This window comes from Sceloporus undulatus, chromosome 2, assembly GCF_019175285.1.
Source record: "Sceloporus undulatus isolate JIND9_A2432 ecotype Alabama chromosome 2, SceUnd_v1.1, whole genome shotgun sequence".
NCBI lineage: Eukaryota > Metazoa > Chordata > Lepidosauria > Squamata > Phrynosomatidae > Sceloporus > Sceloporus undulatus.
In genome coordinates, this window is record NC_056523.1 from 139,698,291 (window position 1) to 139,711,967 (window position 13,677).

A 13,677-nucleotide genomic window follows, 5' to 3' on the forward strand; every position below is an offset into this window, starting at 1 on the left:
TGTGGGCGGTGCGTTTGGGGATAAAGTTCCGGAAATGCCCCCTCCCCCCGCGCATAGAAACCGGAAGAAAGGAAGGACTGTGCCATAGATATAAGAAAGTCAAGACATGCGTTGTTCCTGAAAGAGGAAGGCGCTTCGTGGTTACTTTTTGGTTGGCCGCCGTGTTTCCTTGTTACAGAAGGAGTGACAGGAGGGGAGGAGTCTGGAGGAACGGTCAGTGCTGAAACGTTTGGGGAGCAAAGGCTGCTGGGTCACGTCAAATCCTCTGCTTTGGAATGTAAACAATTTGGAAATGGCTCCTCACTCAAGATGCTAACCCAAATGGAGGAAGTGCTACAAGAAGAGACAGTTTGGGGACAGCGGAACTAAACATATAGGCAAGAGTTCCATTGGGCATAAGGCTTGAACATCCAAAGGAATATAAAGGGAGTGTGCAGCAGTGGGCCCTTGTCATCCGCTGGGGTTTGGTTCCAGGATCCCCCGCGGATAACAAAAGTCCCATGAAATATAATAATGACATCGCCAAATGGTCTCCCTAATAAAAAGTGGAAAATCAAGGTTTGGTATTGGAAATTAGTACTTTTTTGGAACATTTTCAGACGGTGGGTGCTTGAATCCGTGTATAAAAAATCCCTGTACAGTATAAGAAGAGCCAACTATCTGTCTATTTTATACATAACCAATGAAATGTGATTTGTAGTTTTCTTTGTTCAAAGTACTATAAAAAGCTTGGCCCACTTCAGAATCAGGGCCCCTCTGGGGACGCTGCAGCAATAGAGAACCATGTTTTCCGTCCCAATCTGCTCCAGTCGGACTAGGACTCAGATCCCGCCCAGCCATGGAAAACCCTTGGGTGCCCGTTGGGCAAGCTGCATTCTCTCAGCCTTATGATGATGATGAGTCCAAGGCTGGGACTACAACATTAAAAAACACCCTACGGCCAAAGCATACAAAAACAGCATCTAAAACTGAGTGAAACTGCTACGATCATTTAAAACAAATCCAGTGTAAAAAGACTAAAAGGCTTAAAAGGCATGAAACCGTGGCAAGGGGAGGCCTATCTGGGGCCCTCTGCTAAGGAAAGGGGGATGGCCTCGCTCCTGGCCAGGACTGAACTACTGCTCAAAGTACTTCCGGCGCTCTCCCTCTTCTGATTGGTCCCCTTCTGGCTCCACTTCCGGCCTGGCACTTCCGGCGTGCGCGGAGGAGAGGGTGGCTGAAGGTGAGCGGGTTGTCAGGGTCCCGGGTGCTTCGGAGCAGCCTCCCCTGAGCTCCATAGGCGCTGCGTAGCTTCCATGGCCCTCTCTGACTGAGGGAAAGGCAGGGCATGCTGAGACCAATGCCAGTACTTGCCCCGAGACTGAGCCTCTCTGGACACGGCTTGCCCAGAGCAGGTCTCCCCCAGTGACTTCCCCGTGAGCAGCAAGCGCTGCCCCGCCAGGGCCATCGCACCCTCCTCCCTCTTAGCCTTCTGCCCGGGAGGGAGCAGGACTAAGAAGCAAGCCTTTATATCGGGATTTGAGTGCTTTCAGCTCTCCTCCTTTGCGCTGATGCCTTCTGGGAATTTTGTCATTGGGGGCCACAGATGATTTATAAAGCATAGCCAAGGTCAGCCCTGTCAACCCATTTGGTCAAGTCACCTTCTCTCAGCCTGGGAGGGGGGCAATGGCAAGACCTCCTCTGAAGCAACTTGCCAAAGGAAACCCCACCATAGGTCTGCCTTGTTGCTGTTGTTGTGTGCCTTCAAGGTGTCTAGAGAAGAGAAGGGTCAGAGGTGATAGGATAGGACTGGGTTTTTAATGCTGGCCTATACACATTTTAGTGGCTTGTATTTTATTTTATTACATTTTCATTTATAACTCTTATAATCCTTAAAATTGTTTAATTGCCTTTAAAATTTTACATTTATGTATTTTAATATTTTGTATTGTTTTATACTTGTTTGCTTCCTTGAGTCCCTATATTGGGAGAAAGGCTGGATATAAAATAATAGTAACAACAACAACAACAATTGAAGATAGAGCAAGCTTGTTTTCTGCTTCTGCAGAGAATAGGACCCAGAACAATGGATTCAAATGACAGGAAAAGAGATTCCATTTCAACATTAGGAGGAGCCTCCTGACAGTCAGGGCTGTTCAAGAGTGGGACACTCTCTCTTGGAGTGTGGCAGAGTCTCCTTCTTTGGAGATCTTTAAACAGAGGCCGGATGGTCATCAGTCAGGGGTGCTTTGATTGTGAATTCCTGCATGGCAGAATAAAGGGGTTGGACTGGATGGCCCCTGAGTTTTCTTCCAGCTCTGTGATTCTGAGGTCACCCAGTGGGTTTACATGGCCAAGATCAGGTTCAAATCCTGGTCTCCAACCATAATCCAGCAGTCAGACCATTATACCATGTTGGCTCTTAGGGTCACCTTAGGGTCACCATATGTCAGAAATGACTTCAAAGCACATAGTAACAACAATAACCAATATATCAAGTGGTAGCTGTGTTGGCCATATAACAAAGTACAGTAACATCCAAAATCCACGGAACAGCTATACCTTCATTGGGCCAACCAAAATGCACAAAATACACTGCAGTGAGGAAGCAGGACAAAGACTGCCTGAGGACCCAGGTTAAAACTGAGGCTGGGAAGAAGGCAGAGAAACATCTGTCTGTGAAGCCAAAGTGTATGCAAGCAGCACCCACTTCTTTGGATGGGTGCTTGTATGAACTGAAGGGGGAGGAGTTTAAAATACAAACTGGATCATATGTCTAAAATCCATAAAAATGCAATATCTTTATTGCAAGCTTTCAAAGCTCCACTGACTTCTTCACTTCTTTCTCCTGTTTGATTTTTAACTCTTTCGCCTGATGAAGAAGCCAGTGGAGTTTTGAAAGTATTCATCATGTCGTTTGTGGATGTTGGTGGTCTAATAAAGGAATCACTCTTTTGTGGATTTGGGACATTATTCTACACGATTATTTATGACATAGTAGTAGTGTAACAATAATTTTTCCAAGTAAGGAAAACTGTGTTTTGATCTCTTTTTTTTTCCAGGGTTGGCTAGTTTAAACCAGGTTGGTTTAAACCATGGTTTAATCCAAATGATTTTTTAACAAAGCATACATACTCCTGCTAGGTCTGGCTGCTATAACTATTTCCCAACCCTATATTCTTTTATTTATTGGATTTATATCCTGCCTTTCTCCCAAAATGGGATTCTCTTACTAAAACAATACTCTTCCTGGAAAAAGAATAACTGTTTGAGTTTAAACATTTTAATTTTTACAGTTTATTGGCAGTTGTTCATTGTTACACCAGTATCCATTGTCAGTTGCTTCTTTTTAATCACTTTATTTTATAGTGCAAGAAATGTCATTCAGGAACAAATCCTTCTATTAACATGGCTTGAACCAAAACCAATTTGCTTTAATAGAGCACTTTTAAAAAGAACAATTATTATTTAAGCTGGCTGCCGTCACATACATACTGCATTTTGCTGCTTAACTTTCTGATTTAGCCCTGTACTAATGTAGTGCTACACATTAATGCAAAACTACCCAACAAAAACCTGGTTTAAATCCAGGGGGAGGAGAGAGGCCTGATTTAAACAAACAAACAAACAAAAACACAAAACAAAACAAAATAGGGGCTTTGGTTGTTGTTTTTGAAACAACCTTTCCCCCATCCTTTTTTTTTTTTTGGTATGAAATAGAGGGCATGGTTTTGAGCTTAATTACAATTTATAAATCACTTCATAATGTTTTTTCCCAGGCCAGTAAGTATGCACTAGATTGCAGACATAGTTTTTTGTTTGTTTGTTTAAGCAAAGTTAAGAGTTTATTTATATTTATTCTTGTTCATTTTCCTTTTTTATCCTGTAAATGTGCTATCAAAATATTCTTGTTTTTCTTACCTTATGGGTTTTCTGTTTTCCTAGTTTGAAATAATGGCTGGCCGCAGAGCTGCTTTAAAAGCAGTTGACTGGGTGGCATTTGCTGAGCGAGTGCCTCCCAATCAGAAACCCATGTTCATTGCCCTGAAAACACGCAGTGATGCTCTCTCAGCAAAGTGAGTATTTCTGAGTGAGAAAATGACATTGTGGATAGAAGGACAGTAGAATTAAGTTCAGTTTTTCTTAGGTCGAATACATTTGTGTGCAGTGGCTGGTTTCAAGCATGTTGGTTGTGTTAATTTGTATGATTGAATGGAATGAAATGCAGCTTTTTTGTATTTTACAGATTGTGTTAACCACTGAACTAGTCACTAAATTTTTATCTATGTGCATTATTAATGTCCTCCACCTTCTGTTGCTGACATAAATAATCATCTTATTGAAGATGGCCCTGAATGGGTGCTGTGATTCTGCCCCTTTGAGCACTAGATTGGGGCCACGGCAGCCTCACGCTGCAGCCCCAATCCGGCTATTTGCCAGCTCAAAAAGAGGTGGCAAAATGCTGTTCCTTTTTGAGCCAGCAAAAAGGCACCCTTTCCGACACTGCCAAAGCTTTGCAGCACTCCTGCGGCGCTTCTGTAGCATGTAAATGCCACACCGCTAGACCACCGCAGTGCTGCCTGTTGTCTGGTTGGGCAGGTGCTGTGACACTATCTTGGGGGTGTTGTCGGGGCAGGCATCATCTAAATGCGCCGCCCCCACTTACTGCCGATCTGTTCCGGCCCAGAGTTAATTTTATTTTGTTCTCCAGCACACCTGTGATACTTCTAGTCTTGAAGGAGGATAGGCCTTTGCTGTAGGAGCAGTATAATTGAAATCTGATTAAGATATAAGTGGGATCTTAGCTGTCACATGATGGAAGTTTTTTGGGGGGAACTGACTGGAGCTTTTTTTCTTTAACATAAACAATCATGTTTTAACAGAACCATCCCCTATCACATTTTAACAGAACTATCTCTGTCACTCTAGACCAGTGGTTCCCACCCTTGGGTCCTTCAGATGATTTGGATTTCTGCTCCCATAATTCCTGACTGTTAGCCAAATTGGCTGGGCTTTTGGGAACTGAAGTCCAAACAAACGGAGGAGCAATGATTAGGAACCACTGATTTAGAATAATAGGCAATATAAAAATTAGATTATTGGTTCTGTAGTTAGTGTGTATGATCACAATATTACAGTAATGATTTACAGTTGTATGAATATCTGAGAAAGTTGGAAACTTTAGCTATCTGTTCTTAGGTGGGAGGCAAGAAATGTTGCAGAACTAGTAATAGTCTAGAATGTCCTATAATTCTAATATGCTTTTCTCCATCTGAATAGGCTTACTTCTTTGCCAGAGGCTCCCCCAGCTATTGACTGGGCTTTTTACAAGACTACAATTGCCAAAGCTGGCATGGTGGATGAATTTGAGAAGAAGGTGAGCCTGTACTATGAAATGTTGCATGTTTCTGAGTTCAGATGAAGGCTCTTTGGATGCTATACAATCTAGAAGTCATACTGATTATAATGTTTTCTAGCAGCTATGTGGGTTTTGTGGTAATAGAGTTGTGGTTGGGTTGAAAAACATTTATGGTACCTAAAGCTGTAGCCATTTTTTTTCTGTCTTGGGGTCCTTGGTCCATTCTCTTGCCTTCAGCACTTGTAGCCACAGACTTGTAGAACAATATGTTGGAGTAACCATATACAGTTCCTTTTAAGTCTTACACTGTAAAACATGAAGTTGATGCAATACATATGCTATTGGTTGGTTGGTTGGTTGACTATTTGCCTGGTAGGTATGTGTCTCAAAATACAGGCATTTCTTGTTGTTGTGTGTCCAAGCCATTTCTGACCCTAAATCAAACCTACCATGGGGTTTTCTTGGCCAGATTTGTTCAGAGGAGCTTTGTCCTTGTCTTTTTCCAAGGCTGAGGGAGTGTGACTTGGCCAAAGTCACTCAGTCGGTTTCCATGGCTGAACAGGGATTTGTAACCTGGTCTCCAGGATTTTAGTCCAACACCAAGGCCACTACACCACAGTGGTTCTCAGAATTCCTTATACATACACTCATTATAGTCCTTACTTTGCTTTATGTGTTTGTCCACAGTCTAAATTATTCTGTCACTTTTTTTGTGGTTAATGGACTCTTTCTGGGTCTTTAGTGTAGCACTTGAGAGTAAATTTTGTGATCCAAACTATAAACATTACAATTTAGCTACCATTTTTCATTGACTGCTTGCTAAAAAAAACCCTGAAAGCTATTTGAGAGTGAGTGACCTGTGGTGGAAAAGGGAATAAACAGATTAAGTTTCTGTAATCTTGGAATGCTATCAAGATGTTCCTGCCTTGCCTCATCAAATAGTAATTACAAGAAATAGTAAAACTTTTTGAATTCATTCACTCCTCCCCTCCCTCTTCAGTAAATGAGTCTGCGTATTTTGTGCAAGCCTAAAAGAGGCTAGTTTCAAATGTGGACATTGCAACTTAGAAGTTTGCACTCTGTGTCCTATGGTTGGTTCTTTGAGTGTGAGATAGAAAAATAACCTTATGAGAGTTTCATCCAAATAATACTGATGACATAAAGACTATGAACTATTTAAATTTTATGGGTTGCAATAGAACATGCTTAACTCTCTTTCTGTTTATAGAAACCTTCTTCATGAGTGCTTGCAAGCGAACAACAAAAATAACTGATTTCAGTTAGGCCTCAGATGTTTTGTACCATTCTAAGCAGCTCACTTCTATCTATCTTTTAATCAGATGTTCTCAAAGAGGAGGCTAGTGAACTGAAATGGTAGTAACTTCAAATCATACATTACAGCCATCTCAGTTTCCGAGGGAAGACACAAGCAGGGCTGCTTGGGAACACTTTACTCTTGTTTACAAACATGGTATTGACAAAATTAGAAACAATATGCTTAAAATTTATTTTTTCTTAAATTTCACAGTTTAAAGCACTCAAGATTCCTGAGCCTGTAGATACCCAGTCAGCAAAGATAGATGCCCAAGAGAAAGAAGCTGTAAGTGGTCTGTTTTTTTATGCAGTTGTATCTCACCTTTTGGCTACATGAGGATGATATGTGTACAAGAGCAACCCACTGGGGATCTTGCCGTGTTGTGCTGTTCCTACAAATTCCCTTTTGATAAATGTGGTTAGACATTGAACATGTACTGGGCCCACCTGCTTGTTTTTGTTGTGTGCCTTTAAGTCATTTCTGATATTTCTGGTGATCCTAAGGCAGGAAGTTTGGCATTGCCTTCCTGTGAGACCGAGAGAATGTGACTTGCCCAAGGTCACCCAGTGGGTTTCCGGAGATTTAAACTCTGGTCTCCAGACTCCTAGTCCAATGTTCAACACACTCCACCACACTGGCTCTATTTCATTTGCTTATGAATTGCTGTACTGTACAGTATTTCAGATATTTTTCACAGATAGAATGGTGACACTAGTGAAGTCATTTCTAACTGGTGAGGTCAGTTCTAACTACAATGGTTACAAGCCTCAGATTGTATGTATGTGTGTTTCTATTGAAGATGACAAAAGCTTTCCAGTTTCTTTTGCCCAGCCACAAGAAGCTATAATGATTCAGTTTAGGTTGGGACTGAAGGGAAAAACTGAAAATTAAAATATGGTAAAAATCAGTGAGAGGCAATGTCTGAGGCTAGTTCACACACTCGGGAAGGCCCAATATGCCTGCTATATCCCAGATGAAGTACACATATGCATAGGATGTATGCATGCCATGTGGTACATTTGCCTCTAAAAACTAATATAAGGATTTCAGGAATTGGGTATATCTTGTACAGTGGGTCTTTGTTATATGCTGGGGTTTGGTTCCAGGATCCCTCATGGATAACAAAATCCATGGATGCTCAAGTCCCATATAATGGCACAGCAAAATGATGTTTCTTATATCAAATGGCAAAATCAAGGTTTGCTATTTGGAATTTATACTTTTTTTCGACTGTATATGCAGTGGTTTGTCTGTGTACACATGACAACATGTACACAGCAGCCTACTAGCTGCTATGTAAAAGCTGTTATGGAAATGTATATGTAGTAGTTCTGGCCACATGAATTGCTTTGCATATATTGCCCACATCTCATACAGAGAATAATAGAATATATTCTTCCCAAGCAGGCATAGAAAAATCCATCTGATTTAGATTTTTGGAAACAAATTATCTCAATTTACATTTTGCTGCAATGTTATAATCTTTTCTTCATATGTACATCATACAAATGATTATTGTTTTTAATGACTACCTTATTTTGAATGGGTGAGTAATGTACAAAAGAACTTTCACAGCTGGTTCTTCCTCCCCCTGTTGTGAAAGTCTTGTTATATCCTTCCCAGAGATATCCACTTGGCATCTTCATTAATAACATTCAGATGCTAGGCTAAAAGTCATTTGCCCAGCAGACCTTCATTCCTTGGTTTTTATTTTTACTCCTTGTTTTGTTTAAGTTTTATTGCTTGTTCTTAACATTCTAAGATTTTAACTAAATTAAATAAAATGAAAAATGAATAAGTTAACATCATTTGGACTGATTTATGTGGCTTTATTGATTATTCTTGTTTTCATATTTGTAAACTATTCTGAGGACATTGCCAGTTGTATGGTATATACACCTTTTAAATAGTTCCTACTGTGACTTTTTTGAACTACTGGTAAAAATTCATAACAGAATTGAATATTGCAGAGCTGTGGAAATTGAATCAATAAGTCTAGTTTCTCAGACTATGTCAGTGTCTCAGAATGTAAGTACGATGTTACCTGAACAATTTGCTCTCTTTGCAGGACAAGAGTGCTGCTTCCTACGTACAAGCTTCTAAAGACCGTATTGTTCAGTATGAGAAAGAGGTATGCTGCTAATCTTCATCATACAGTGGTACCCCGGGATACGAATTGATCGCGTTACGAAATTTCCGGGATACGAAAAAAATAGATAGGAAAAAAACTGTTCCGGGTTACGATATTTTTTTCGGGTTACGAAAAAAATATCGGCGCGAAATTCAAATGCGAAGCGCGGCTAGCGGCTTTCCAGCCGCTAGCCGCGCTTCGGAAAAGCCTTTTTCGGGTTGCGAAATGTATCGGGTTACGAACGCCGCGGCGGAACGAATTAATTTCGTAACCCGAGGCACCACTGTACAAAGATCTTGCTATAGCATGTTGTGCTTTCTCATGACAATAATTTTTATCATTTCTTCTTTTCAAGCTTCAGAAGTTTAAAAACATGATACCTTTTGACCAGATGACCCTTGAGGATTACTACGAGGCATTTCCTGAAACTAGGTTGGACAAAGAAAAGTATCCATTTTGGCCACACAAGCCTATTGCAGACTTGTAAAAGCTGCTCTCTGGAAGCACTCTTCAGCATCCATCAGTTTTCAGGAATATATCAAATAAAGTAACTGTCTTCTCTTCAGAAAATCTTCCAGTTGAATGTTTCACTCCAGAGTGTGCATGTTTAACTGTATGTAACATCCACTGAATTCCCTTATGTCAGAAAACAGAAAATATAGAATATGAAAAAGCTTTCTTAAGCCAGGTCCTGCAGTGACACTCCAAAACAAAAGATTCATATTTCAAGGGGAATTGGATATTTGGACCTGTGGGGAATGGATGGGAGACTGTCACTACAGAAAATGTCCTGTTTTGTGTTACTACCCACCTGCATTCTGATTACCGTACTTGGAGCCAGGCCTCTTGTAAAAAGTGCACATTGTGGTCTGGCACCTGTGGGAATAGACAGTCGTTTGAATATTTTGGTCACTATCAGTGATTACTTCAAAGGTTGATATTATCAGACTGGCACATGGGAGCCAGTGATGATGTTTAGGCACATAACATAATCCATGTGACAAGCCCCTGTTCACATGCTAGCTGCAGTGTTCTGTAGTTTCTGAATGTGTTTCAAAGGTGGTACCACATAAGAGGATGTTCCTTGCAGTGGTGGTACATGGATTGATGCTGATCTGGAAACTCATTTGTTAGTCCATGGAATTTCTAGGAGACTTTAGTAATACAATAATATGCCACGATACAGTACGGTCCCTGGCACATTGAGAAAAACAGTTGGTTCATCACATCAGATAGAAAATCACTGACATAAGGTTTGTGGTTACAATCTACTTTTGAAATGAATCAGGTAAAAACAAGGAATGGGCATATCTGTCATGCATACTAAAACTGATAAAAGCTGCCCTTTATCTTGGGTGCTGCCATTCAGGAGCAGAACTAGCGTTATTACCCTGGTCCTTAAGGAGCAGTGTACCTTATCCAGAACAGGATGGACCCCAAGATTAATGGGACCAGTAGTCATAACAACTTCATGTCAAAATTGAAATTCAACTTTAGTCCTTATACAGTCCAATATAACACAGTACATGCAAGGAATAATTCCCACATTACCATTCACCAGATGGAGCATATTGTAGGATGTATACTCATTTAGCATGGGGAAGCTCTGGGCTGCCTTGTCTTAGAACCCATGCAGTATTCTGTGATGTTACAACACTGTCCTCATTGACAGAGTGCATATATTGTGGTGATATCTTTATTAAGCCAACCAAAAAGACATACCATTAATTGTGCTAGCTTTCATAGCTCACAGGTTTCTTCCTCAGGCAAAAATGGTAAGAAAAAGAGGGGAAGAAAAATGATTGTTAATCATGCAGTCTGTGTTGCTTTGAGATAGGATGGGGAAAGAATGCATGTATCAATGTAGCCTATCAGGAACAAACTGGAAAACAGGAAAGGCAATTTTTTACATCTTCCTATAAGTGCAGAATTGGCTTCAAGGAGTTGTTTACAGGACGTCTTTCCTTCCTCAACAGCAATTAGATACTCAATAAAAAAACCCCACACCAAACAAAACATGAAGGCTTATGCAATTTGAGATCTAAATTGCTTTAGTAATAATTTTATTACTAAGTACCTAAAAGCACTCTGATCACTCTTGAGAGTATTTTTTTCAAATTTATGGTAATATGAATAAGATTCAGGGATACTATGGTCCAAGTGAAAAATGTGTGGCCTTTCTTATGGGCAGAGTCTGGCTCACTTTTTAAAAATATTGAATATAAGTGATTTCTCAGAAAAGTGTCTTTTCTGTAGCCAAGACATCTTGGTTGCTGGACTCTGCGTTCCACTCAGGGTCAAAGTCAAACTACATGCTTTGTTGAAAAAGAAGCATGTAGTTAAAGCCCCCTTTTTGTCCTCAAGAAAATGTGTGTGGCCCTGACCTTGTTAGGGACCATGGTGTATGGGTGGAGGAAGCCTAAACTTCCCATTTCAACTTTATTGAAAAAAAATCACATAGCCCTATGTGGGACTTTAAAGAGGAGGGGGAAAATAAACACCTGGCACCACTGGGGTTACTTCTCTTTCGCAGTCCTTGTGTGTAAGGGATAGCATTTTAAAGTAAAATATGTCTGGGAAGGTTTAAATTCCTCCCACCTGTTTTATGTGGGTAGAATTCAGAGACATAATCATACCAGTGTGTAATATCAGTATCTTGTAGCACCTTTGAGATTAACTAAACAAATGAAGTAGCATAAGCTTTTGTAAACTTGGTCTGACAAAGTAGACTAAGGGCCCAGACAGGCCAAAATAAAGCTATTTCACGTCACTTTGGAGGTATACTATTTAAAGAATGCATGCGTCCTAAGAGGCCAGAAGCTGCGCCAAAGCCACGCTCCAGTCCTAAGGACTGGAGCACAGCTTTGGCACAGCTTCTGGCCTCTTAAGATGTTTGTGTCATTTAAATATATCTCCAAAGTGACCCGAAGCAGCTTTATTTTGGCCTGGCTGTTTGGGCCCTAAGGCAGCATCTGCATTGCAGAAATAATCACTTTAACTGCCATGGTTCGATGCTGTGGAATTCTGGGAACTGTAGTTTTGTGAGTCATTCCACCTTTCTATCAGAGGGCTCTGGTGCCACAAAAAAACTACAGTTTTCAGAATTCCATAGCGTTGAGCGATGAAAGTTAACGTAGTGTCAAACTAGATTGTTTTTGCAATGTGGATGCATCCTATGTCTATGATAGGATGTGGTACAACTTTTGCACAGCTGGTCTCATATGTGCTACTAGAATCCTTTGCATATTGATATCCCAGACTAACATGGCTATATATTATGTATTATAATAGCTGTATTATCTGGTGCTGATTGGTGTTTATGTAATCTAAACTCCAAATTTGGGGGATGAGGAAAATAAGAACTGTATGCCAAGTCAGACCAGTGACTGAGCATTGTCTGAAAGGCAGTAGCTCTGTAGATTCATGACTTCTTCAACCCTACTTTCAGATGTTGGGGACTTAACTAGTGCCATCTGCATGCAGGACATGACATTCTGTCACCAAGCTATAGCCTTCTCTTTGAAAACGCCAGTTTAGGCACTAGAACAGAGGGAATTGTAGATGGGACTGGAGGAGCTGTCACTTTGTCAGAAGTAGTAGTATAGGAAGGAGGAAAATACTAGTTGGCTGAGTTGTCATAACTCAGCTTCAGCCAGCATGATGATGTAAGAGAATTATTCCTTTTTCTTCTGGGGATGATCAGAAATTAGGAGGGGAAGAGTAAAGGTAACCCTTTGTACAGGCCTTTTTAGAGGTCCCATACAGCTTTTGAGACCTTGTTGTGTGCCTCCAAGTAATTTCTGACTTATTGCAAATTTAAAGTGAACCTATCATGACATCTTCTTGGCAAAATTTGTTCAGAAGGGATTTGCCTTTGCATTCTTTTGAGACTGAGAGAATGTAACTTGCCCAAGATCACTCAGTGGGTTTCCATGACCAAGTGGGGATTCAAACCTTGGTCTCCCAATGTCCTAGTCCACAGGGACGTAGCTAGGATTTTAGGAAGGGGGGGGTCCAGACTAAGTGCCACCATTATAATGGGGCTTGAGTGCGGCGGCGCAGCAGCACACACCATTCATTTTTCTAATGGAAGGGGGGGTCCGGACCCCCAGATCCCCCCCCCCGGCTACATCCCTGTAGTCCAGCACTCAAACCATTACACCAAATTATAATCCAAATTATAATAACAAGAATGTGAGACAGCATTTCCAGACTTTCCATAAAATAATTATTGGGCTTTTCTCAATGCAAACTGACATGTGATTGGATTACTTGTAGATCGATGTTTCCATAGCAGAAAGAAATTTCACATGGGTATTTTTTTCTCCAGCATATTGATATGGCAATATCAAAAGCTGCAGTTAGGATGTGGTTGAAATTGGAGAAGCCTGGAAAATGTCACCCTCTCCGTGTGTGTGTGTGTGTGTGTGTGTGTGTGTGTGTGTACTGCTGTGGAGGTTTATATTTGTCCTGTTTAGTTTATCATGGGAGAAGAAAAAAAAAACTTCAATTGTACTATGGAAAACAAATGCAAAACACAAATCTCCTGGGTTTATATCAGGTAACTATTTATTTTTTTGATTTATATGTCATCTTTCTCCCAAAACTATAACTCAAGAGAGTTCACAGTTCTTGTTGTGTACTTTCAAGTCATTTCTGACTTATGGTAATCCCAAACTCAAACCTATTGTGAAGTTTTCTGGGCAGGTTTTATTCAGAGGGGGTTTGCTAATTGCTCTTCTCTGAGGCTGAGAGAATATGACTTGTCCAAAGTCACCCAGTGGATCTTCATGGCTGTGTGGGGAATGGAACCTTGGGCTATGAGAGTCTATGAAGTCTATCACATGCAGGGTTTAAACTTCAATTTTAGCAAGAGAATAGCTTCTTTGGCAA

At 40.7% G+C, this 13,677-nt stretch overlaps 1 protein-coding gene across 3 annotated transcripts; it reads left to right on the forward strand.

Annotated features, from left to right (window-relative positions):
• The first annotated feature begins 1,191 nt into the window (after positions 1–1,191).
• Positions 1,192–9,349, forward strand: ATP5PD (ATP synthase peripheral stalk subunit d). 3 transcript variants are annotated; one of them, XM_042455665.1, is made up of 6 exons: positions 1,192–1,222; positions 3,925–4,055; positions 5,260–5,356; positions 6,867–6,938; positions 8,722–8,784; positions 9,140–9,349. In XM_042455665.1, the coding sequence occupies exons 2-6, from the start codon at positions 3,934–3,936 to the stop codon at positions 9,269–9,271; spliced, it is 486 nt and encodes a 161-aa protein (XP_042311599.1). In that variant the 5' UTR covers positions 1,192–1,222; positions 3,925–3,933; the 3' UTR covers positions 9,272–9,349. The 3 variants fall into 3 exon arrangements, with proteins under 3 accessions (XP_042311599.1, XP_042311601.1, XP_042311600.1); XM_042455667.1 differs by having other exon boundaries at positions 8,722–8,805; positions 9,071–9,222; XM_042455666.1 differs by lacking the exon at positions 1,192–1,222 and adding an exon at positions 1,277–1,608.
• Positions 9,350–13,677: the final 4,328 nt, after the last annotated feature.